The following is a 24,831-nucleotide window of genomic DNA, read 5'->3' on the forward strand; positions in this document are numbered from 1 at the left end:
AGAAAATGAAAAGTTGGTATTAGCAACATTAAAAATACATTAAGGATAAGCATTCCTATTTTGCAAAAATTAATGCCTACTTAGGTATTATATGAAAATACAGTATAGTGTTTCATCAAATTCATAGTACAATCAGAATAAAATGTATGACCAACAGAACAACAATAAAAACAAGGACAACACTGACCCTAAGTAGACTTAATTGTGCTCCGATAAAAGTGTCAGTACCACTAGCAAAGCATTTGTGCTATTATATTATATGGGTATTGATCTTCCTCTACTGGACTGTATGACCTTACAGGGCCAAAATGGATGGTCATCCTTGTATCCAAAGAACCCACTGGCTTGAAAGACAGTCAATAAAATGTCTGTTGAATTAAATTACTTTAAAAATATTTTAATGATTAAAATTTAAGTACTGACTTAAGGCAGTCTGTGCCCAATTAAAAGAAAAATGTTAAAGAAAACCTACGGCTTTTGTTGTTCTCTACTGAAAACTGGAAAAAAGAGAAAAATCAAGAGCCCACAAAGTGAAACATAAAATACACTCATTGTAATGTTTTCACTGCTACCATCTGTTTAGTCCCTAACAGCTGCACACAGAGGTTTGCCTTATTAGTCAGTAAACAGAGTCACTCAGTGAAGTCCAGGGTTTACTTTAACATTTTATTGTAGATGGAAAGTATAAACTAGGTGATGCTGTTTTACCCAAATTTTGCCTAATGTATGTATTTATGCGCATGTGTTATTGGTATAGGAAAAAAATTTAGATCAGTAATTTATTTAAGAATGTTCAAAAACAAACGGTACACTAGAAAGAAAAACAGACTTCTTATTTAACTTTCTGTCTCCTTTTCTTCACCCCACTTGCCCTGGCTTTCCTAAATATTAGTTAAATTCTACTTCTGGAATTTAAATAAAAACTTTTAAAAAATTATACTTTTGAATAGGGAAGATTTTACTACTGTGGAAAAGGGAAAACACTCCTACAAATAATTTAATTCATAACCAAAATATATTCACTCTGTGTAAAAAGTAAAAAATTAATTCGTCTTTTCGAGAAAATGCTTACAAGCGCACAACAGTAAAGTAACCGAACAAACGTAACAGATAAGAACTTGATTACAACTACTCAGCGTAACCTCACCTCTCATTTTCCTTTCCATCAGTCACATATTCACAGATGCGAAGCAAACATGACGAGATCAGTGTGCAGAAGGAGGTAATGCTCTATGTTGGCCACACTCCTTAAAATTACACACTTTCCTCAGTAGGGTCAGGTTCTAAGAAACTACCTTTTCAGCAACTGTCCTGGCAAACTGCAGATTGTTCTGTCTCTTGCACGGAGTTGAAGTGCTCCAGGCAATACGTAGCTACAAAAACATACCCCCAATAAAGAAGACCCTGCGTATTTATATCAACACTAGATACTGAAAGGTATCTCCCCAAATTTACGGCACCATTTAGCGATGACTTGCTGAGAAAATGTAACGTGCTATTTATTATCCACAAAAATAAAGATCTTCTTTCCAATGTGTGTTGAGCTGTATTCATCATGCAGGACTAAAGTTCAGTAAAAGTTACAACTTTTACTAAAGATGCAAAAGTGAGATCCTCAGGTGAAGAATCCAAACGCTTGATATTATGAGGCAAGTGGCTGTCAGTTCCTGATAGAACATTAGAAGCTGGTGCCGACTAAATCTTACGTGGAGAGATAACTTCGTCGTGGGTTGTAAAATCCAAGCAGAGATCGTGAGACAGCCCATTGAGATCAGGGACAAGACCTCAGAGATAGCTTGAAACGCAGGCATCTTTTAGGAACGTGTACAGCCAAACAGTAGGTAAAGTATCAGTCACGCACCTTGTGCTGAGAAAGGAACACTATTTTAAATCAGCCGCTAGAGCCTAAAACCACAGATGTCTTATGACACAGGAGTGTGAAAAGTTGATTAAGTTTACCTAAGTAAATAATTAATATTATTTCATTAAAGGGTCTGGCTATTTAAAGTAACTCAGTACCAAATTCTTCTGTCATGGCTGTTGATTTTTAAGATTCTCTGTAATGCAATAATCATACTCCCAATACATTTTTTAAATGTATTTAAGTTAATACTTTCATTCATCTGGTTGAAACAGAATATCAGCTAGTATTATTTATACTATATTATACCTAGAGTCCACACATGAGTTCTACAAAGAAGTATTTCCAAGATTATATCGACAATAACCTTACTTCAACTGATAGAGTGAAATTCTGGTTTCTCATTAAAGTAAATTATGTATAGTTTGCTTCTAATCCTTAACTTAATCCCCCAAAGTTTATTTATCTCCCACCAAAGTGGGAGAATCTGAGGTGAGGTACTAAATAAATCTATACAGATACACTTTAAAACTCTATAAAGGTTCAAATAATAAAGTTTACCAACAAAAATGATCACCCAGCAAATTATTTTATTCTATAATAAAATAAAATGTGCCCTTTGAGAGAAAGCGGACCAAAAAATTTATCTATGCCATGAGGGGTGCGGGAAAAGGTATGGCTGATTCTTCCAACTGTACAGATGATGTCGTTTCTAACTGGCATCAGTCTATTACATAATAAAATTCTAGACACAGCCTTCTTTTAATTACAACGAAAACCACTGGGAATTTTATGGTAAGCATTCAAATACCTGAAGCCCGATGTCTAACATCACCTAATAGAACGAGGTCTCATTTCCTTCAGATGGTGGATGAGTGCCACCTAGTGGAAGGCCCCTCTATCTGCGTGGAGACTGCCCAATGTTTACTTAGCTTCCAGGGATGCCAACTTCCACTCAAAGTTTCTTTAGAAATTAAAAAGGAGAAGCAAGGAACTTCTGCTTTGTATCTTCTTTTTTGTAAATCATTTATGCATTAGTTTTTTACTTAGACTGGGATACTATATACTTACAGAAAAAGAGGGTATAAATTTAAAAATAAAGATAACTTACAAATAAAATTATTCTATCACTATTTCTTTAAATCATAAATTTAGAAGTACTGTTTTTTGAAAGGTAAAAAAGTAAATATCGAACCTCACATACAGACTGCAGTTCAACAGACTTCGTGTACAAACATGCAGTTTCAATAATTTATACACAAGTTTTATTTGAAGAAAAGCGAAACACACAACCACAGCATTTCAATTAAGGAACTCAGGAAAATCTCAAGTGCTTCCATGGTTCTTCAGTCACCATTCAAATAATACACCCTTAAACCAAAGTTAAAAATAAAGTAAACAAGAAATAAATTCAGTAAGCAGACTGAACAATACATATTCAAAATACTACTCTGTCTTCCTGTGTTCTTTCCCACCACAGTGTGCTGTTTAAAGTTCCACAACTATTATCTTCTTCCTCTTGTTCTTTAGTGAGTTCTACAAAAACCTAAACGAAAGTAAATAAATGAATATGGTATTCTGTATCACAATCATCTCAAAGAATTTTTTAATTAAATCAGAAACAGTATAAGGCTACATCCAAATACATTAACCATTCAAGATCAAGAGATATATTGGTATATTACTTAAGCAGAATAACCTCCATTAATCACCTACAGAGATGAATGCTGTGAGGACTAATAGATATTTTTGATTAATATATGGAAACGGCACTGTCATGAAAAATAATTTATAAATATTTAAGCAATGTAACTATAGATATAGGAAATACCATCAACAACACTCATTTTCTTTACTGAAGAAAAAATATTGAGCTGTTCAAAATAAGCAGATGGAGAACCTGGAGTTTTTTGAAATTATACAGTTTAGGTCGACCGTGTAATAATTTTGTCTCTGGTTCACACGCACCCTCCCCCTCTCCAATATAAATCTAAACAATTAGATATTAGACACTTTCTTCTATAAAAGAATTTTTAAAAATTTATAGTACCTGTTCCAGTGTTGCTTGAGAAAAGCTATATTCTTCAATGGCAAAAGTATGTTTAGCTATTAAAATATGAAAATATTTTACTGATTAACATTTTAAAATAAAAACGGCAGTTACTACTAAGTGGTTAACCACCCGTTTAAAAAAATTTTTTTTCTGTCATCAACTCATTTAAATTTGAAGCTACCAAAACACGTTCCTCTTCTCTCTGGTCTCCTCAGGCCCCCAGCTGGCCCGCAGCCCGAAGCACCACATCTGCGAGGTGACCTGCCTCGCTCACCTGCCTCGCTCACCTGCCTCTTCTAAGCAGCTCCCTCCGGTTTACCCCGCCTTCTCCCTCACTATGCCTTTTCTCAGGCCTGCTCTGGCGCCCTGCTCTCTACCTTTCGTTCCCCAATTTCCATCACAGCCTGTTCTGAACTTCGTGAACTAGACCCTGGTCACTGTTCCTATGTCCATATACTTTCTAATATTTATTTCAGATCCTCTTGCAATCTGATCTACTACCAAATTTTCTGGTTTTCTTATTCATTCCTGTCGTGGAATTCTCCCCAAGCAGTACGGAGGTGGTTTCATAGTTTATACATTCCATAAAACAACCTGTACACGAATACCTGCCCCATCCAGGAGTTCACCTCTCTCCACTTGCTACCAGGATAGCTTCTTCCTACCAACAACTTATTTTTAAAAATGCCAAGTTTCAACAAGCTTCATTAAAGCTTTTAGGAATGTCCACATTCCTACGCTATGAATTTTCCTCTCCTGTCTCCTGTTGCCACTGGAGTCTTGCTACCATTGCTACTTCTAAGGCCTGATACAAAGTGAGAATTCAGTGTTCTGGAATGAACCACTGAGTGCTAATTAAGCTAAACTTTCTCACAGATGCAATGTGAAAAACTGTAGTGATGTCGACTAAAACAGTAAAAGATTTACACTACGATATAGCTGATGTACCAAACCTCTACAACGTTAGCATTTACCTACATCTTAGATTAAACTAATAAAGGGTTATCTCTTTATTTACAATGGCTTCTATAATAAGCAGTCCCAATTTTCAAACTTTGTAAGTAAAATTCTTTTATGATTTGAAAGCTACCTTGCCATGTTTTTCAAATCTTACCTTCTTCCAGCTTAGAAAAAGACTGTGCAAGGGATGGAACATCTTCCTTAGGAATCTTATAAGCCAAAATAGAAGAAAAACTGAAAACAGATAAAATATAGAAAAATTTAAAAATGACGACTAATATGTTCTAAAGTTCAAGCTCTTTAAAGTTTAAAATCAAACTCCAATGATTTATTTTGATGCATATTTAGATAAACACTTTTAAATCTTAAAATATTTCCATGCAAAACAACTCTTTTATTACCACTGATATGAGAAATTTAAAAAGTTTAAATATTATTGAAAATTGCAAGATCTAATACTAAATAGATATAAAACTGCAGTCATCACACTGCATTAGTTCACTACTGGTGATAATAACAGACTTTTTTTTTCCTAATCCTTAATACAATAGCCAAGTTTTAATGATTATTTATTGCTCTACAAAACAAACAAACAAATTTTAAAAATCTTTACCTCTCCTGACGGCTTGCATTTGGGAAAATATACTGAATTTCTCTTTGAAGGCGGTCTACTTCTAGGTTTTCCACCCATTCCTTTAACTTAATTTCCAAAAAGTAGCCTTTTCCAAATTTACTCTTCAGATGCTGGACGGTCCCAATACACCTATAGTTATTTTTAAAAGAAAACTCAGACTTAAGATGACTTGACAGTTTCAAAGTATGATTTCTCACTTAAAGGATGATTTAAATTAAATGTTTATAATGGAATACTTTTAGATTTATAGACAAGTTGCAAATATAATACAGTCTCCATACACCCCTCAACCAGTTTCAACTTCCTTAATATTATGATCTTATATTACCATGGCACATTTGTCAAAATTAAGAAACCAATATTGGTTAATATTACTATTAACTTTATAATTGATTTTATTTGGATTGCACCCATTTTTCCACTCATGTCCTTTTTTCTGTTCTAGGATCTATCCAGGATACACAGTGCACTTAGTTATCATGTCTCCTTAGACCCCACTGGTCTGTGACTTTCTTAATCTTTCCTTCTTTTTCACCTTTGACAGTTTTGAGAATTGGTCAAGTGTTTCAACTGGGAATAGTCTGATTATTTTTCTCAGAATTAGACAGGAGTTACGGGTTTTTGGAGAAAATGCCGTGGAGCAAGAGTACCTTGCTTACCACATCGTATCAGGGGTACATGATAGCCACGTGACACTGCTCTACTGTGTGGTTACCACTGTCCCCTTCCCATACGTTAGAAGAGACTGGTTAAATCACACTACTTTCGGGAGGTGGAAGACTGAGATCCGCTTCCTGGAGGAGGCAGTATTTCCATATACTGTTTAGAATCTTTCTGTAAGGAAAATTTGCTCTCCTTCCACATTAATTTATTTATTCAGCCACTTATTTATAGGAGTATCAACATGAATTATAAATGTATTTATTTATTTAATATTTTTTATAAGTGTATTTATTTATACTTTGGGTTACAACCCCATACAATGCCTAGCAATCTTTTAAAATAACAGATATCATGCATGAAAAATAACATTCCAAGTTGCTGAATCATTAAGCCAATTACAAATGCAAAGTAGTCATTTTTTGGAAATAAACCAACATATTTTCAAGTAATTCTATAGAAAGCTAACTGATTCAAAAACTCAAATAAGGATACTTTTTTTAGCATTTACATTTATTATTGTAAGTTTTTGAAACGGTTATTCAAAATCTACCCCCCACCCAAATGGCATGCCCTTCAGACATTTACCGTAACTGCCCAGATACCATGATAGCCACTCGGTCACAGACAGCCTCTGCTTCTTCCATATAATGAGTGGTCAGAATAGCAGCCCGCTTTTTGTTTTTAAATGCAGTTCGAATTGCTCGCCTATAAAACATAAGTAAAATAAACAGAGAAAAGCAAACGAATGCTAATGAAAATCCAACTCTCTGGTTAATTAAAATTTATCAAATATCAACTGCTGTAGTGAATATACACTGCCCAACTATGATTCTTCTAATTTATTTTCCTTTATTTTGGAAAGTTTGTCAAATAAACAGAAACTCCATGATTTCAAATATTTCTCTGCATTAAAAAATAAATTATAAAATTTGATGCTTTTTCACATTTTAACAAAAATTGCCATAGAATCATAAGGAAAACTTAATATGCATCTCTACACCAAACCTCACATTTTATAGACATGGAAATCTAGGCTCAAAAAGTTGGCCAACTAATTAGCACCATGAATTCCTAAGAGTTCCAACATAAATTCAAGCCAATGTTATTATGAGAATTATAATTTATATGTTAAATGACTAGGAAAAAAATCTTTTAAAGGCTATTCAGAAAGCAGTACACTTTATTTGAATAATTACCCATATACTCATTTTTGTTCTGGAATAAATAAAATATTACTAATATTTCATGAAAGTATGAAGTATGATAAAGTTTAAAAGTTCATGGGATTCTCCAGAAATCAAAATATTCAATTTTTAATTATCATTTTGCCATTTGCATAGGATTTTAACTCAGTGTGAATATGTATATATGAATAACACAAAACCATTAATTATAATAAAGTATTCTTTTACTCCAAAGTATGATACAGTTTAATGCGCCCCCAGTGTCTTTATTAGTTTTCTTTATTTTTGAGAGGCAGAGAGAGAGACAGAGCATGAGTGGGGGAGGGGCAGAGAGAGAGGGAGACACAGAATCTGAAGCAGCCTCCAGGCTCTGAGCACAGAGCCCAACGCGGGGCCAAACTCACAAACCGTGAGATCATGACCTGAGCTGAAGTCGGATGCTCAACCAACCGAGCCACCCAGACGCCCCTGTCCCAAGTGTCTCTAATGTCATACTCACCACATGTGCTGTTTGGCTTTAGGGTCCATACCCGTAGATGGTTCATCTAGCAGAGTAATGGGAGGGTTCCCCAGCATACTCAGGGCAAAACACAACTAGATAGAAAGGAAAGAGGCGGAGGGGGACTAATAAGCCTTCACATAAGAAATTTGATCAAGACAGTATCAGGCTCTAAACTGATCAATAAAACATACACATATCTGTTGTTCAATAAAAGTACCTTTCGCTTGATTCCTGCAGGTAGTTTCTTTACAGTTTTCTGAAGATGTTCTTTTAAATCAAGTGCATTCGTTATCCTGCAAAATAGGTAATACAAAATGAGTGTATTATCAGTCATTGTTTGTGATCATTCACAGTCTTTTTTCTAGAACACTCGGTTGAAGGGGTGCCTGAGTGGCTCAGGAGGTTGAGCATCTGGCTCTTGATTCAAGTGATGATTTCAGAGTTTGTGGGATCAAGCCCCACATCCGGCTCTGCTTGGGATTCTTTCTCTCCCTAGCTCTCTGCCCCTCCCCCACTCCTGTGCATGCACACACACACGTGTTCTCTCTCTCAAACACAGATAAACATTAAAAACAAACAAACAAAAAGAACACTCAGCTGAAGCTTACTATATAATTAGACCTCTAATTTACATCATTTTAAACAAATTACTATCTTGACAAAAAGGTTCACTTTAAAATAAGTTTCGGGGCATCTGGGTAGCTCAGTTGCTTAAACATCTAACTTTGGCTCAGGTCACGATCTCACAGTTTGTGAATTTAAGCCCCGCATCAAGCTTTCTGCTATCAGCACAGAGCCCGCTTGGATCCTCTGTCCCCCTCTCTCTGCCTTCCCCCATTTGTGCACGAATGTGCTTTCTCTCAAGATAAACATTAAAAAAATCTAATTAAAATAAATTTCATGACATTTATAGGCACATTCATTCTGTAATGAGAAACAGAAAAATTACCTTTTTATTTTCGTAACTATCATAATTCTGTAAAGAATACATGAAAAAGTAATGACCATTTTCAATGAAAAGTGTGATCCACAAAAATGTCTTTAAAAATTAAACTTTTAAAATGTGAACTGTACACCTTTCTCTGGGTAATAAAAAGGTTCCAATTTTACCGATTTATGATTTCTTTCACGTCACTCGTGCTCATTCCTTTTACAGCTCCGTAAATTTCAAAATGTTCCTGCAATGTAATGTCTGGCCACAGTGGGTTTATCTGAGGACAGTATCCCATATACTTAATGGAATCATCATCGTCAGTTGGGTCTGAAGAATAATCTCCTAGAAATACCTACAGAAATACAAACCAATTTTAAATAACTTTTTGCTTAATTTACATTGTAAAGGAATTGGTAGGTGAATTAATTCAAACTCCTTCCTAGAATCAAGGTAATAGTAAGTCAAATTTTTATTCCTTCCGATGGCGAAAGGACATACATAGCTAGGTCAGAGTTCAGTGACATGGCCCAATGGGGAGATTAGCTTGACTGATGGGGCACCTGGGTGACTCAGTCAGTTACGCGTCCGACTTCGGCTCAGGTCATGATTTCACAGTTTGTGAGTTCGAGCCCCGCATCAGGCTCTGTGCTGAGAGCTCAGAGCCTGGACCCTGCTTCAGATTCTATGTCTCCTTTTCTCTCTGACCCTCTCCCACTTGTGCTCTGTCTCTCTCTCGCAAAAATAAATAAATGTAAAAAACAATTAAAAAGAAGCAGGAATGCGGCTTGATTGAAAAGGTAAACTCCAATTGTAACTAGGATGATCAAGGGACCTCACTGGAAGGTGACCTCTGAGCCATGCAGGTAAGCAAATTTCACTGTTTGGATTTCTTCTGGGTAAGGAATACCCAATATAAGGAACCGCTAGAGCAAAAACCCAAAGAAAAGAGTATGCTTGGCATTTTCCAGGAAATCAATGGGCCAGAGCAGAAGACAGGATCAGACAGTGTTGTGGTTTCCACAAAGTGGTGATAGGCTACAATCAAAGGCTAACTGATGGCAGGGTCAATATTAGCTCCAAATCTCCTGAAGTTAGTAAGATGGCTTTCCACTAAATTGGTGGACAAATCCCCCACGCAAGTAGTAATCATAAAAGCAAAAATAACGTCTGTGCGTGTATCTGCATGTGTGAAAATTTTACGTTATTTTCAAAGATAACCAAAAATATTATAATTTGATCAAGTTATACTAAAAAATTACTACTGAAAACATTAGATCCTAGTCTGTCATTAAGAAACTTACTGTAATTAAAAACGTAAATCATAGCATCTCCCACACCCTCATATACCGTACCTGGCCTGAAGTTGGTTCAATGTCACCAACCAGAATATTGATAATTGTGCTTTTGCCCGCACCGTTTGGACCCAGTAGCCCCAAGATCTCTCCTAAAGAAATTGAAAGAAAAATCATTGTATGTAAGTCAGACTAAAAATCAAAATTACTCTTCTGGAAAAATTACTAAAGAAAAAACAAATACCAACCTTTTTTCACACAGAAAGAGACATATTTAGTTGCTACTTTCTTTACTTTTCTTGTAAGAAGAAAATCTTTCTTGTCATCATATTCTTTATACAAACAGCTGACCATAATGGCTGGTTTCTAATAAGGAAAATAGGATTTAAAAAAAGAATAACGTATCAGATACCTATCAAGAAATGACAAGCTGTCCACAATTCATGTCCACGTATCATAAGAACTATAGTTGCTAATAAGGGGCATATTATATAAGTAAATACCCATTTGTGACTAAAATATGGACTTATTCAAAAGTAAGTAGACAAAAGTATTTTTTCAAAGCAGACTTTTTTTCATATAGATTCATATGAAAAGTATTCTTCAGGTTAATTCCTACACAAGAGAAACTGATCACTGCACATTTAGTAAGACTTGGCGATACAGACTGAATTACCTCCTCACAACACTGGCAGCTCATTAGCTCTTTGACCTTCAGTCTTTCAGCTTTGACATCTTCATCTTCATCCTCATTGTTTGGTGGTTCTGGAGACTTCCTATTTTTGGACTTTGTTGAAAGGGTCCTAAACACATAAAGACAGTGGTTTTTCAAATAATTAAAATAGCAAGACATTCCAGCACTCCATGGAGAAAAGACTGAAAAAATATACCAACATGAGATGAGTGGTTCTCTCTGAAAGGTGGAGTCACAGAACTAGTTTCACTCACTGAAACCGTCTGGATGATGTCGTCTAAACTCATTCATTCCTTCAACAATATTATTTATGATCAGTATGTGTCAGGCACTATTTCACACAAAGACAAAGAAACTAAAAAAAGGATGTATCCATGCCTCGAAGATTTTACAGCCTGGCTGCAAATGACATGACCCGGGCAGAGCAGACGTGGAGGGCTGAATTCAGAACTCATAGAAACATCAGAAAGGTAGGCAGAGAAAAAAGTGCTTCCAAGGAAGTTTTGAAGAATAAGAGAGGTAAAGAGGGAAACAGGAGTTGACATTATGGAAAACAGAGGAACAAGAGAAAAGCATAAGGAGGAAGAAGTCAATCATACTAAAGCAGCAGATTAGCTGAGTAAGTGGAGCCTACTTGATGATACACAGAGGAAGTCATTAGTCACCTTGCTGAAAACAGAATCAGCAGAGGATCAAGCACAGAACCAGATTACAGGAGTTCAGAAGTGAAAGGGAGGTGAGGAGCTGGAGGTGGAAGTTTCTCAGCTATGAAAGTTAACAGACAGGGGACAAGAGCTAGAGGGATACAGGTTGAAATGAGATTTGTGAGTTCTGATTTCTATTACTTTGTTTTATGGGAGAAAGGTGACTGGCCCCCTCCCCCCAAAAACCCTATTTAGATCCAAAAGGGAAAGACACAGAAAGAGAAAATAAACTGGACAGAGCAACATCTTTAAGTAGACACAATAACAAAGGCATGAATAACAGGAGAGGTACTTCTCTCTCTGGGACCAGGAAAAGGCAAAGGTGATATAAGTGTGTAAAAATTTATAATTTATAATTAAGTGCTTCTGTGTTCAGAGACGGCAAGATCATCCACTGAGAAGCAGAAAATGAAGCGAGAAGGACTGGAGAATTTGAGGACTACAAAGAAGGCTTGGGCTAACGATCGAAAAGTGGCAGGAAGAAAATGAGATAACTCGTGTTAAAACAAAGCTGAGTCTACATGGGCTAAACGTGGTGTCGGCAAGCTGCACTTTCATGTCAATTTTCTCTAGCCTGTAATTAGACTCACCAGAAGTTATGATTTTTCGCGGATGGGTAAAAGGGATACAGAAGTGGAATACAGGGTGCTGAAAAAGGGTGAAAGAGGGTGAGAGGGATGAAGCCGAACAGAGAAAAGGTGAAAAAGGCAGTTAGTGGAAACATTTGAGGAACAGAAAAAAACTCAGGGGCAGAGACCAGCAGAAAAGTCCAGTGAGACTAACAAAACAAAAAGGCCGGAAGATGAAGTGTTCCTGGAAGCATGGGACACAGAGGAGGTGAAGCACGGTGATGGCAGGGCTCCGACCCAAATCAACATGGGACACGCAAAGTCACCAGCGTAGAGAAAGTCAGAAACTGAGGATGTTACAAAGGTTCTCTCTGCGGATGCTGATTCTCCCCCAAGACGACAGAAGGAGTAAGAACAAAGAGAAAGAAGAGCCAGATGCTAAGTCCTCAGTGGATGTGGGGAGTAGCCAGTGGTTAACAAGGATATTCACAGCAGCACTGTTCATGATGGCCAAGAGGTGGAGACAACTCAAACGTCCATCAACTGACGAATAGAGAAGTAAAGAGCGGTATCTCCATACAATGTAATACTAAGAAAAGAAAACTGTAACAAAGTACTGCTACACGCTTCAACTTGGATGAACCTTCAAAACATTATGGTAGGAGTAAAAAAAGCCAGACAAAAAGACGATCCCGTACAATTCCATTCATACGAGCGCTGAGCACTGGCAAATCTGCAACAACTAGATTAGTGGACTGTGGTTATACGTGGCTGGGTGGCATGTGGGAGACGGGCCAGTGAGGACTATAAGGATTTTGGGGGGAGTGAAGGAAATTACCTAAAACTAGATCATATACTATGTAAATACCCTAAAAACCATTAAAACAACTTAAAAAAAAAATCACCGACCTGAAAAAGGGATCCTTCCGTATCGACCTGCCTCCGTATTTTTTCTCGTAGTACCGTAAGAGGAAAATCCACAGTACGCACTGCAGGTAAGGCTGAAAGGAGAACACATAACAGCTCGTGACTGAATCTTTTTGTTTCCCTGGATCAACAGAACAAAGACCACACACATCAGGTTCCTTACCATCACCACAATAATTAATCACTATGTTCTTCACACGTCATATGAGTTAAGAATAAACTTTAAGATTTCAAGGCAGAGTTTTAGCAAAATAATCCTTCACATATTTTTCTGCCTCTGTAAAGTTCACTGGCTGTCAGCTTCATAAAATATAATCAAAGGAAAAGAGGCTGGTTTCATTTCTGAAGAAGCCAGAATCATAATTAAATAAAATTAATAACATGAAAGAGACAAGTATATTACAACGGACACTTTCAGGGGCGCCTGGGTAGCTCAGTCGGTTAAGTGTCCGACTTTGGCTCAAGTCACGGTCTCGTGGTCCATGGGCTGGAGCCCCGCGTCGGACTCTGTGCTGACGGCTCGGAGCCTGGAGCCTGCTTCGGATTCTGTGTCTCCCTCTGTCTCTCTGCCCCTCCCCCACTCACGCTCACGCGCGCACTCTCTCTCTCTCAAAAATAAACCTTCAAAAAACTAAAATGGACATAGTCAGTAAATCTATTACCACTGAAATGTACATTGACTACCGTTAACTGACACAGTTGACTCTCTGATGTACCTTCACTGTTATGCAAAGGGATAGAAACTAAAAAGAGAGTTACACACATACAACCAAACTGCTCTTAAGGTAACATGTTAACCCAAGATTTTTGGTATTTCTTACCGATATAACTGCCACCAAAAGTCTATCCCATGGATTATACGTGTCCTCATTTTTTCGAATATTCTTCCAAGAAATCTAAGACAAAAAGTTTTGAAAATTTTTATGCTGCTGTGATAGGATGATATAATGGTATTTGGTCTTTGACCTGGTTCCAGGACACAGCTTTTAACCCCCTGGGAATTTTCTGGTTTATAGAGGTGAAGGGAGCATCTTTTGTTATCTAAAATAAGCCCCTTTCAACCCAAGCTGAGTCTCTGCTACTCAGGTGACTTGGAGGATGGTGCTGGTTTCCAGGGAAACCAACCAAGTGATTACAAGGTGGGAACTTTCAGACTCATCCACTGATCAAAAGGGGAGAGGGGCTTGAAGACTGATCAACTCACTGTGCCTCAGTAATGAAACCTCCATAAAAATCTCCATAAACACAGGGCTGGGAGAGCTTCCAGGCTGGTGAATGCATCCACACCCTTGGAGGGCGGCAAGCTCCAAACTCCATGGGGACTAAAGCTTCAATACTTGGGACCCTTCTGGACGATGCCCCCCATACCTCTTAATTATTCATTTGTATATTCACTATAATAAACTGATAATAGTACAGAAAGTGTTTCCCTAAATTCTATAAACCATTATGGCAAATTACTGAACCTGTGAAGGGGTCACAGGAACATTGGATTTGCAGCCACATCAGAACCTGCAGACCCACTACTCGGACCTGGCGTGTGAAAAACGGGGGGGCAAGCTTGTGGGGCTGAGTCCTTAGCCCTGAACACAGCCCCGAGTCTGCATTACCTCCAGGTGGTTAAGTGTTAGAACTGCTTTATGTGGGAAAAACTCACGCATTTGGCGTTAGAAGTGTTGTAAGTTTTCTTTTAGCTGCAACATGTAGGAATATTTAGATTAAAATGTGTTTTGTTCGGTGACGTGTATTCTCTGTGTTAGCTATTAGTATTATCAGCTATGCTTTCTACTTAGATTACAATCCTCCCCATGCCAAAAATATTTCTATCTGGGGATGTATAAATTAAACATATTAAACTGAAGCAAAAAAGAAAGTGGGGCGGGGTTAGTGAGTAGAATTAGTCAGCAATCATCCCTAAATCAGTAATTTGTCAATTAATTTTTTTCTAATCACATGGAATTTTTCCAATTATCCAGGTTTAATAAAAGTAATTTTTATTTTTTTCTTTGAAAAAAAAGTCTCTTACACTTTATTTTCTCTCATCCCTTTATAGTACAATACATTATTTAATCCTTGACAAACTCCCCCAAAACTTACTGACTGAAGTCAGGTCATACTTAGAATTTATGTACATCTTTTTGGGAATCAAAGAACAGGGAATGGACACCATACTCCTTGTCCTTTGAGACTTACAGCTTAAAGACATGCTTGAAAAGATTTCACAGTAAACTTAAACTGCTGCTTAATAATATTCAAATCAAGTAAATAGCAGCTAAACTGATTTTTTTTTTTTTGTTACAATATTCAGCACAAGAACTAAGATCTCAAAGATTAGGCAGTATTTATGCTTTTCAATTATTAAAACACCTAACAGACCTACCTTTATGAAACAAATCAGACAACCTAGAAGTGGATAGATTGGAATGGCCATACAAAAGGTATAATGGAGAACAGCCGTAACTGTGTATCCCATAAAGAACGTGATTTCGGTGACTGCAATGCAAGCCAATGCTGTCTAAAGAAAGACAATGAGAAAACAAGTGAAAAAATGTTTAGCAATTTCATACAAACTCAGTTGGAAGTGTGTGCCTCAGCATTTACTATGTCTTTAATCCTCTAATAAGACACGGAACCTGAGAGGATACTTGGCCAGGAGGCGTCAGTACACAGGGACCAGCTCTGTGCACTGGGATCCTTGCCACACAGCTCTTACATGCTTTCCGGTCCCGTCCCTTCGTGGAATGGATGACGCACAAGACAAATATGCGAAAAGATGCCGGCGGCTAGCTAGCTAAGTCCGTACTCAGGAAATTCTGACACAGCAACATTATGAGTAAAATCTTGAAACAGTTCACAACTTTCAAACAAGTGCGGTCATACAAATAAGTGAAATAATACAAAACATGACTTACCACAGAATAAATAAATGACCAAAACTCTTTGGTATTCAAAATTTTTTTGAAAGTGAAAGAAGTAACATAGGTAAACAGAATGACTGATGGAACATAACCAATAAGGCAAAAAACCTGTAAAACAGAAATGTGTATTTTTATGTAAACATGTGAAAAGCTAACAGTCCATATGATCTCAAACACCAGTCATATCAAATAGTTAAAAAAAAATTTTTTTTAATGTTTTATTTATTTTTGAGTGAGAGAGAGACAGAACGTGAGCAGGGGGGGCGGCAGAGAGAGAGGCAGACACAGAATCTGAAGCAGATTCCAGGCTCCGAGCTGTCAGCATAGAGCGAGACGTGGGGCTTGAACTCATGAACCACGAGATCATGACCCGACCTGAAGTCGGAGCCCAACCAACTGAGCCACCCAGGTGCCCCAGTCATCTCAAATATTAAGGAATGATTATTCTTCAAGTTTTATTCTCAACAAATCACTCCAAAAACTGAAACTGTGGTTACCTGAGAAATTACCATGCACACTTCTCCTAAATCAATAAAACTCATACTTTTAACTAATTGTAACACAATCCTGAATAAGTAATTCACACCAAACACTATTTGTAGTTCTTTTTTATGCCAAGAAAAATGCTATCTCTAATCATTTTATTATAAAAACAAGTATAATAGCTGGTTACTACTTTATCCTTCTCAATCAACTATGAACTACCATTTCAATACACAACATTCAATACTTTGTAAATGTTTAAAAAAATCATTAATTTATAAGGCACAATTTAATATGTAAAGTCACTATAGCCTCTGGCAAAATTGATAAATTTACATTCAGCAACCCCAACCTTACTTCTGTTTTCCCTTTTTCCTAATCACTCATACAAAAGGGTCGAGCATCAGTCATGAACATGTGAACACGAATGCAAGCTATATTCTTCCTTAGTATTTTAAGCTGTATTTATAAATTTTTTTAATGTTTATTTATTTTTGAGAGAGAGAGAGAGAGAGACAGAGAGAGAGAGACAGAGAGCGAGAGGAGGAGGGGCACAGAAAGAGGGAGACACAGAATCCGAAGCGGGCTCGGGGCTCTGAGCTGTCAGCACAGAGCCCAACGCGAGGCTCGAACTCATGAACTGTGAGATCATGACCTGAGCCGAAGTCGGATGCTCAACCGACTGAGCCACCCAGGCACCCCTAAGCTGAATTTTAAATTGTGGAATGAAAGAGTTTCTTTGTGAAATTATATTCAAGCAGAGAGACAAGGAGGGCATTTGAAAGACGGACCGTTTAACTATTCCTGATTACACACCTAGCAGGGAGTCCACAGAAAAGACCACCTTAGTTTCAAGGAATTATTTTATAATAATAGTAAGTTGTGGTTTTCAAAAATCACTTATAGTAATATAAATTGCATCATCAGTATCATACACAATAATTAAAACAAATACTGGTTCTATTTTCTATAAAAAATTAATATCCAAATTACTCAACTAACCACCTGTCATGTTTATAAAGACTTAAGTTTCTTAAAATAACGTTTCATTTATAAATAGCATGAGTATAACTGATGTTAACTTACCACAGAAAGGAACTTTATAGCATAAAAATATAATCCATAATGAAATGCGAATAAACTTCCTAGCATCAAAATAAGAACAAGAAAAAATATGGGGATATCAACAATAGCTTGTCCAATCCAATATGCAGACGGTAAAAGCCCTGAAAGTTTAAGTTGAGTATAAGCTTTGATCTACAAAAAAAAAAGAGGGGAGAGGGAAAACTGATTATAATTATAAACATGTTACAAACAAAAAACTCTAGCAAATTATTGTGGAACTCTTAATTTTACATCAACAAAACAAGTCACATTCCAGGTCTCTAGGTAATAAAAGCCTTCCTACAACTAAATATAAATTCCTTTATAGTCTTTAATCTGGTCCATTATTTCTCAGATGTAGCAATTTCGACATTCAGGATCAGAATACAGTAACACAAAACTAAAATAAAGCAAATGATGTCATGGGGATTATAGCTGTGCAAACAGTAAGTAGCCAAAACACTGTTGCTTTTAAAAATCTGTGGAAATAGATGGAAAGATATGTTTAAACAGAAAATGGATTCTCTTATTTACTTTTTAAAATTTTTTTTAAGTTTATTTGTTTATTTTGAGAGAGACAGAGAGAGAGCACAAGCAGGGCAGGGGAAGAGAGGGATGCAGACAGAGGATCCAAAGCAGGCTCCATGCTGACAACAGAGAGCCCGACCCGGGGCTTGAACCCACGAACCATGAGATCACGACCTGAGCTGAAGTCAGACGCTTAACCGACTCAGTCACCCAGGGGCCCCAGATTCTCATTTTTTAGTATTACCTTTCATGATAACACTAGTAAACTGCCAAGTGTCTTCTGGATTTACAGAAGGCTTTCAGCTTTAGTGGGAAGCTTTGTATTGATAATGCACTTAAGCCTTTTATAAACTCCCATGTAGTGCAAAAAGTAAGGTGTCATTACTACATTTTCACATATACAAACAGTAAACTTAAATGACTTGAGTTTCCCTAACTCTCTCATCCTCTCATTATTTAATTTGAAATTTTGAAAACCTTTTATAAATCCAAATACCTAACAATTTTATTCAGTTAATTTTTGACATCTGTAAATGCTTACACTCATAACAATGTATTATATGAAAGGGCTGGTCTTAGAGATAACAGAAGCACGGAATATAAAGTTTAGTTAAGACGGAGAGGAGGAGCCGGGGCACCTGGGTGGCTCAGGTGGTTGAGCGTCCGACTCTTACCTTCAGCTCAGGTCATGATCTCATGATTTGTGAGTATGAGTGCAGAGCCTGCTTGCGACTCTCTCTCCCTCTCTCTTCACCCCTCCCCTGCTCCTGCTCTCTCTCTCTCTCTCTCAAAATAAACATAAAAAAAAAAAAAAGACGAAGAGGAATGATAAAAACAAATGGACAACTTTTGTGTTCAATGAACTATAAGAACAAAAATATAAACTCCAAAATAAGTATGAAAACATAAACAAGTCAAGTAGAGTTATTTGGATAATGCATGCTTTTTGTCATTCAAATAATGCAGGTGGGAATGTAAAACAGTATATCCCCTCTGGAAAACAGTTGGGCAATTTCTTACAAAACTGAACACAGAATCACCGTATGACACTCTAGGGCATTTACCCCAGAGAAATGAAAACTCACATTCACACAAAAACCTGTACGTAAATGTTCACAGCGGTTTTATTCACAATAGGAAAAAACTGGCAACAATTCAGATTCACACCATGGAATACTACCAAAAAATAAAAAAGAATGGACTGTTGGTACATACAAACTGAGTAAATCTCCAGGGAATCATGCTGAGTCAAAAGGCCAGTCCTCCCAAAAACATGTTGTGATGCTACATATACATTCTTGAAATACTGAAATTACAGAAAGGGAGAACAGACTGGTGGCTGCCAGAGGTCAGGGAAGGGGTGGGTGTGGGGGCTTGAAAAGGGCAATAGGAGGGATCTCTGTGGTGACAGCACTGTTCTGTACCGTGACCGTATCAATGTCAACGTCCTGGGATTTTACTATTATACGACAGTCGGACAAGATGCTATTACTGAGGTGAAGAGAGTAGGGTACACAGGATCTCGTTTTATTATTTCTTACCACCTAATATGAATCTACAATTACCTCTAAATAAATATTTGAATAAAAAAAAAACATTTTAAGTTGAAACAAAAAAGAGAAAAGTGCAATTGTCTAGGAAGTTTTGTATGTGGGTGGTGTGGGGTTATGGATTTTTTAAATTTTCTTAAACCTTCCTACATTTTCTAAATTAGCACAATGAATATATATAACAGAAAAAATGAGTATGTTTTTAAAATATCTCCTGAGACTCATGTATTACTTTTCCACTACAGAAAATTATTAAAAGATGTAACTGTCTGCTATGAGGCTTAACTTCATTACTTGTCACACTGGGTAAATTAAGACAAACCTGTCTCCACCAAACTAAGAGCAGACATGGAGAGAACGAGAATTTTGATTACAGGGGTAAGAGGGACAACCTCGGGAGGGTGCAAGGATAGAGACTGCACAGGGCACCACTTGCCTGAGGACAGGAGAGAAAAGGAAAGGATACCAAACCACCTCTGTACACACAGCAATTTTCCCCAGGCTCTGGTGGTCACAATCACTACCTATTTTTTTCATTTAACAGAACTTAAGTATCTTGGACATTCAGTACATTCCATTAAAGGTTAAGGGGGGAGAGGGAGTTTAGTGAACTAATAAGAACTTAAGGACCCGCTACTAAGAGGAGCTGAGACAACACGGAACATGGCACAGGACTCCCATCACTTCCTGACTTACAAAAGGTCGGTACACATAAAACTTACATCACAATGTTGCAAGGATTAACGGATGTAACTTTTGAAGCATGTGACAAGGACTCAAGTAATAAATGATTGTTATTACTATTACTGTAGTAAATATGTTGACGCTCCATCTACTTATTCCTGAAATATGAGGTCTTGCACTCATGCAAAATAGGTTATTTTTCTTATATGAGATTTCTTATTAACAAACTGTACCTGTAATTTTAACTCAATCATTACCTTATGATTCTCTGCATTTTCCATGGCAAAGTAAGGTGGCATTGCAGTCACAATGATTCCAAGCAAAGCTGCTTGGAAATACAGCTCAATTTTAAAAACAATGTCTGTAATTTCCTGAGGGACAACCACAGAACAAGAAATGAAAGTGAGAATTACTTCACATCATCTTAGTACTTTCTAAAAGACTATCAAAACCTCTGAAGAAACACACCTGGATATCTACCCTAGGCGTAGCCTATGTGAGGGAATGAGTGGCAGTTATTAACAGGCAGTGACTCACAGGACCAACTTTGCTACTTAGGAAGCAGCTATAGAATCCTGAGCAAATCATGGTACTTCCATTTTCTTATCTGTAACAGCATTTAAATTAAGCTTCCCCATTTAATTAAAAATCATAATGTGCATGAAAAAGCAGTTTACATGTCCACCAGCAGTCTTATGCAATGAACAGGACCACGTCAGAATGATTTCTGATGCACTCACTGGTTGTGAGGACTGAGCCATCTGGGATCTCGGGGCCCTCTTCTGTTGGAAAAAGCTGTACTTTGGAACCAGCTCAGCCTCCTGGAAACAGGAGTTTCTTCTCCCCAGCAGGGAGGACTAGAATTCCCACAGGCCCCGATGGTTCCTAGCTAAGAGCCAAGTACGGAAGGCAAACTTCTCCGGACAACCTACGTAAACAGCTGGGGCCCCAAATGTAAGTCACCCAGAACCAAGTTACTGTATCACCCTGCCCTCCACAAGGCCATTTTCTTACCCGTATTCTGTAAAAGATACACCTGTGGGACAGGGAAGGTTCTCTGCACTAGGAGAGAACCCACACTACGTCTAGTAGACACCCCGGCCCTGGCACACCTCCCTACAGGACGATGTGGAAACAGAAGGCATCTTGTCAACACTGGCCTTCTCAGTTTTTAGCAATAAAGCCAATTCTTTCATTCATGTCATATGACATTGTAGAATTTGTCCCAAACTATGGTAATTTATAGTGGAAGACCCAGACAGAACCAATAAATATATAAACTAGATGGTACAGTAAGTGGAGATTAGTAAGAATATACTTGTATTCAATCACACAGAATCTGACAAAGGGGAAAAAATGTGGAACATTAGTAAGACTATTGCCTATGAATAGTGAGCTTTTTAAAAGTCTCAGTTCTTTCCTTCTGGTTTTAAAAAAAAGTATGGGTATATGTCCGTGTTTGATGAAAAATATAAGTTGCAAGATCTTTTTTAATAGTCATGGATACATACAAATGTAGTAACATCATAAAAACATACACAGGAATTGTAAATTTTGAACTGTGGTTACTTCACGGAGAAGAGAAGGAAACAAGATTAGGGAGGAGCACACTGGAAGTTTCAATTGTATCTTTAAAATTTTATTAAATTAAAGTGTAACAAGGCATTAACATTTGGAACATTTGAGTAGTAGATACATGCCTATTTTCTGCAGGTCTGGAATATTTCACATTAAAGAAAATCACAGAGGATGATCCATAACTGGTGATTTCAGTATCACCTATGTACTGGTGACTCCCAATATTTATTTCCGGTCCAGAAATTTCTCCAGGTTAATTCATCCAGATGCCTCCTACATGTCCCATCAGGCAAATGCCACAAGGATCACCAATAACTCCGTACGCTCAAGACTGAAATGAGCGTCTCCGTTCACCAAACAAAACCAAACTCTCTCCTGCCTGTATTCTCAAAACTGGTGAACAGTACCACCATGCACCACATTACCCAAAACTGTAAGAAACATGACTCTTCTTTTCCTCACCTCACAAATGCAACAATGATGAAGTATGACAGATCTTTTAACATCTTTTTGATTCTATCGCTATTGTTAAGCCACTGCATTAACTCAGTCACTCATCATCTCCTCTCACCTGAACTATTTAGTAAAACAATCTCTGATCAAATCTAAGTTTCCTTCCTTTTGCCACCACCATTCACCCCAGAGAAACTGCTGCCCACCCTGGTGCCAGTGATCTTCTAAAAATGCAAATCTGATGTTTAAGTAAAACTATATCAAGAAGAGTACTCACCTTCAATGTGATCTCCATTTCAAGATGGCAAAACATTACAGCAAACTAAACAAGTTTTAGGTGTAGATTAAACAGCCACAGAAGCACAAGGTAGATTAGTGGCTGGCTGGGAGTAGGGGTGGGCTGGGGGGGGTGGGGGGAGATAGGGGGTGATTAACTAACAGGAACAAGGGTTTCCTGGGGGTCGGGAGGAAGATAAAACCTAGAATTGGCATGGTGATGGGTGCAGAACTCTATGAACATAATAAAAACCACTTAATTGTACACTTAAATGAGTTAATTCATAGTATATGAAGTATATCTTAATAAAGCTACTTTAAAAAAGTATAGCAATAGAAAGCAAAAAAAAAAAAAACAACCTGCCATTACAGAAAGCATTACAGAAAGGTATTTGTCCATTTATTTTTCAATATGTGAAAAATAAAACATAATGGCGAGAGAACAATGTTGACTATTCTTCTGAAAACTTAAGTTAATTTTCACTTTCATAACCCAACAGTCCTATGTAGAGGGAAAATGACTGTATGGATGACTTCTCAAGGTTCTTTCAGTACCCCAGGAGGAGATTTTAGATGAACAATGTTCATTTGTAAATTATCTTAATTTTTCTTCTACAATGAATACAAAAAATACTTATGCTTTACAAAATATCAGTACCAAGACACAATTTCCTTGCCTGAAGCAAACCAATACTGGGCAGTCCTAAACCCAGATGTAAACCATCCCCAAGTTTCAATAAGACTAAGAACTGTCATATGATGAACATCTACAGATTTCATTTGTATTAACACTTGGCTTTTACTACACACACGCACGCACACACACCAATTTTTTAAGTTTGCTTACTTGAAAGAATGGAGTATTCCAAACCTGGATGCTTTCAGTCACATTTAAGTGGTAAAGATAATAATTACTAATAATATTCATCAATACAGGTAAAGAACAAACCATAGTACTGTTGAAAACAGCTGTAAAAACATAGTCCTACAATTTAAAAAAAAGAGAGTTATGACATACTTTACATGAAACACATTGCTACCAAGCTTTTCTCAAAGACTAAGCTAATCCTCACCAACTAAAGTTGATCCAACAAATTATAGAAATCATATTCAATAAAGACAGAGAGGTAAAGATAACCTGGCTTGGAATCTATAAATATTTTGATGTTTTTGTTTTAAACAAATTAAATTATTTGTAGTTTTATAAATTGGTCATTCAGCAGGTCATAAAACACATGATAAACACAGCTAGCTATTTCCTAAAGTAAATTCTAATTTCTAACTAATGAGGTCAAGCCAGCAAATGATTAATTTAAAAAAATTTTCTTAATGTTTTATTTATTTTTGAGAAAGAGACAGAGTATGAGTGGGGGAGGGGCAGAGAGAGGGGGAGACACAGAATCCGAAGCAGGCTCCAGGCTCTGAGCTGTCAGCACAAAGCCCGACGTGGGGCTCGAACCCGTGAACCGTGAGATCATGACCTGAGCTGAAGTCGGACACTTAACTGACTGAGCCACCCAGGCACCCCAAGCAAATGATTAATTTTAGAGAAAATATCTTAATGTTTTATAACTTTCAAATAGGTATTCATTCACACACATTCCTCTTACCTGTTCTGAATACATCACATTTAAAGCTGCACTATGGGGAGCAGCAGACACATAGTCACTGTCATTAAACATTGTCACCATTATGTTCTGGTTTGTGAAAAAGCTAATAACATCGCTGATATCGGAGTCTGGTGTTAGAAAATAAGCAAATAACAAAGAATCAGTTTAAATGAGAAACAGACACAGACTTTTAATAACATTGGAAAGAGCTTTAAAAAAAAACCAAAACATCTTCATTAGATAAAGCATGATTAAGAACAATGGCTCTGGAGCCAGTCAGCCTGGATTCAAATCCAAACCAATATATACACAGGCCTTAAAAACAGAACCTGGCACACAGCAACTGCACAAATTTTAGCTGAAGCTGCTACTATTAACGTTGAAAATGTATCTAGAATACATGAAATTTGGTTACGTTTTGAGAATTAAAATCTATCTGGCAATCTTATGTAACAAGATAACCTACTGGGCTCAGAAAGATAGAGACAGGCAGGGTATGGAGTAAGGTAAGATCACTCTTTAGAGGATTTCTGTGTGCTCTGAGCTGACACATCTTATACGTGTCTTACATGCCTTAACTGTCTTAAAATATTAAAACACATAATCAGGTCTCCATCTATATTCTTTAAATTGCCTGGAGCCAAGGGAAAGACTGTGAATCCTGTCTGAG

At 37.1% G+C, this 24,831-nt stretch overlaps 1 protein-coding gene across 2 annotated transcripts in view; it reads right to left on the minus strand.

Annotated features, from left to right (window-relative positions):
- Positions 1–3,109: 3,109 nt before the first annotated feature.
- Positions 3,110–24,831, minus strand: part of ABCA5 (ATP binding cassette subfamily A member 5) — a 71,562-nt gene continuing 49,840 nt past the window's right edge. For both annotated transcript variants that reach the window (XM_042914759.1, XM_042914760.1), the window contains exons 21-39: positions 24,162–24,289; positions 23,399–23,536; positions 20,502–20,615; positions 17,465–17,635; positions 15,890–16,003; positions 15,358–15,492; positions 13,799–13,873; positions 12,960–13,051; positions 10,760–10,886; positions 10,332–10,449; positions 10,144–10,235; positions 8,968–9,143; positions 8,075–8,150; positions 7,855–7,949; positions 6,757–6,876; positions 5,488–5,637; positions 5,029–5,108; positions 3,912–3,967; positions 3,110–3,407 (exon numbers count right to left, since the gene is read on the minus strand). In XM_042914759.1, coding sequence (XP_042770693.1) covers positions 3,300–3,407; positions 3,912–3,967; positions 5,029–5,108; positions 5,488–5,637; positions 6,757–6,876; positions 7,855–7,949; positions 8,075–8,150; positions 8,968–9,143; positions 10,144–10,235; positions 10,332–10,449; positions 10,760–10,886; positions 12,960–13,051; positions 13,799–13,873; positions 15,358–15,492; positions 15,890–16,003; positions 17,465–17,635; positions 20,502–20,615; positions 23,399–23,536; positions 24,162–24,289 — 2,165 coding nt within the window. In that variant the 3' untranslated portion in view covers positions 3,110–3,299. The remainder of the gene's footprint in view (positions 3,408–3,911; positions 3,968–5,028; positions 5,109–5,487; positions 5,638–6,756; positions 6,877–7,854; positions 7,950–8,074; positions 8,151–8,967; positions 9,144–10,143; positions 10,236–10,331; positions 10,450–10,759; positions 10,887–12,959; positions 13,052–13,798; positions 13,874–15,357; positions 15,493–15,889; positions 16,004–17,464; positions 17,636–20,501; positions 20,616–23,398; positions 23,537–24,161; positions 24,290–24,831) is intronic.

This window comes from Panthera leo, chromosome E1 (assembly GCF_018350215.1).
Source record: "Panthera leo isolate Ple1 chromosome E1, P.leo_Ple1_pat1.1, whole genome shotgun sequence".
Classification (NCBI taxonomy): domain Eukaryota; kingdom Metazoa; phylum Chordata; class Mammalia; order Carnivora; family Felidae; genus Panthera; species Panthera leo.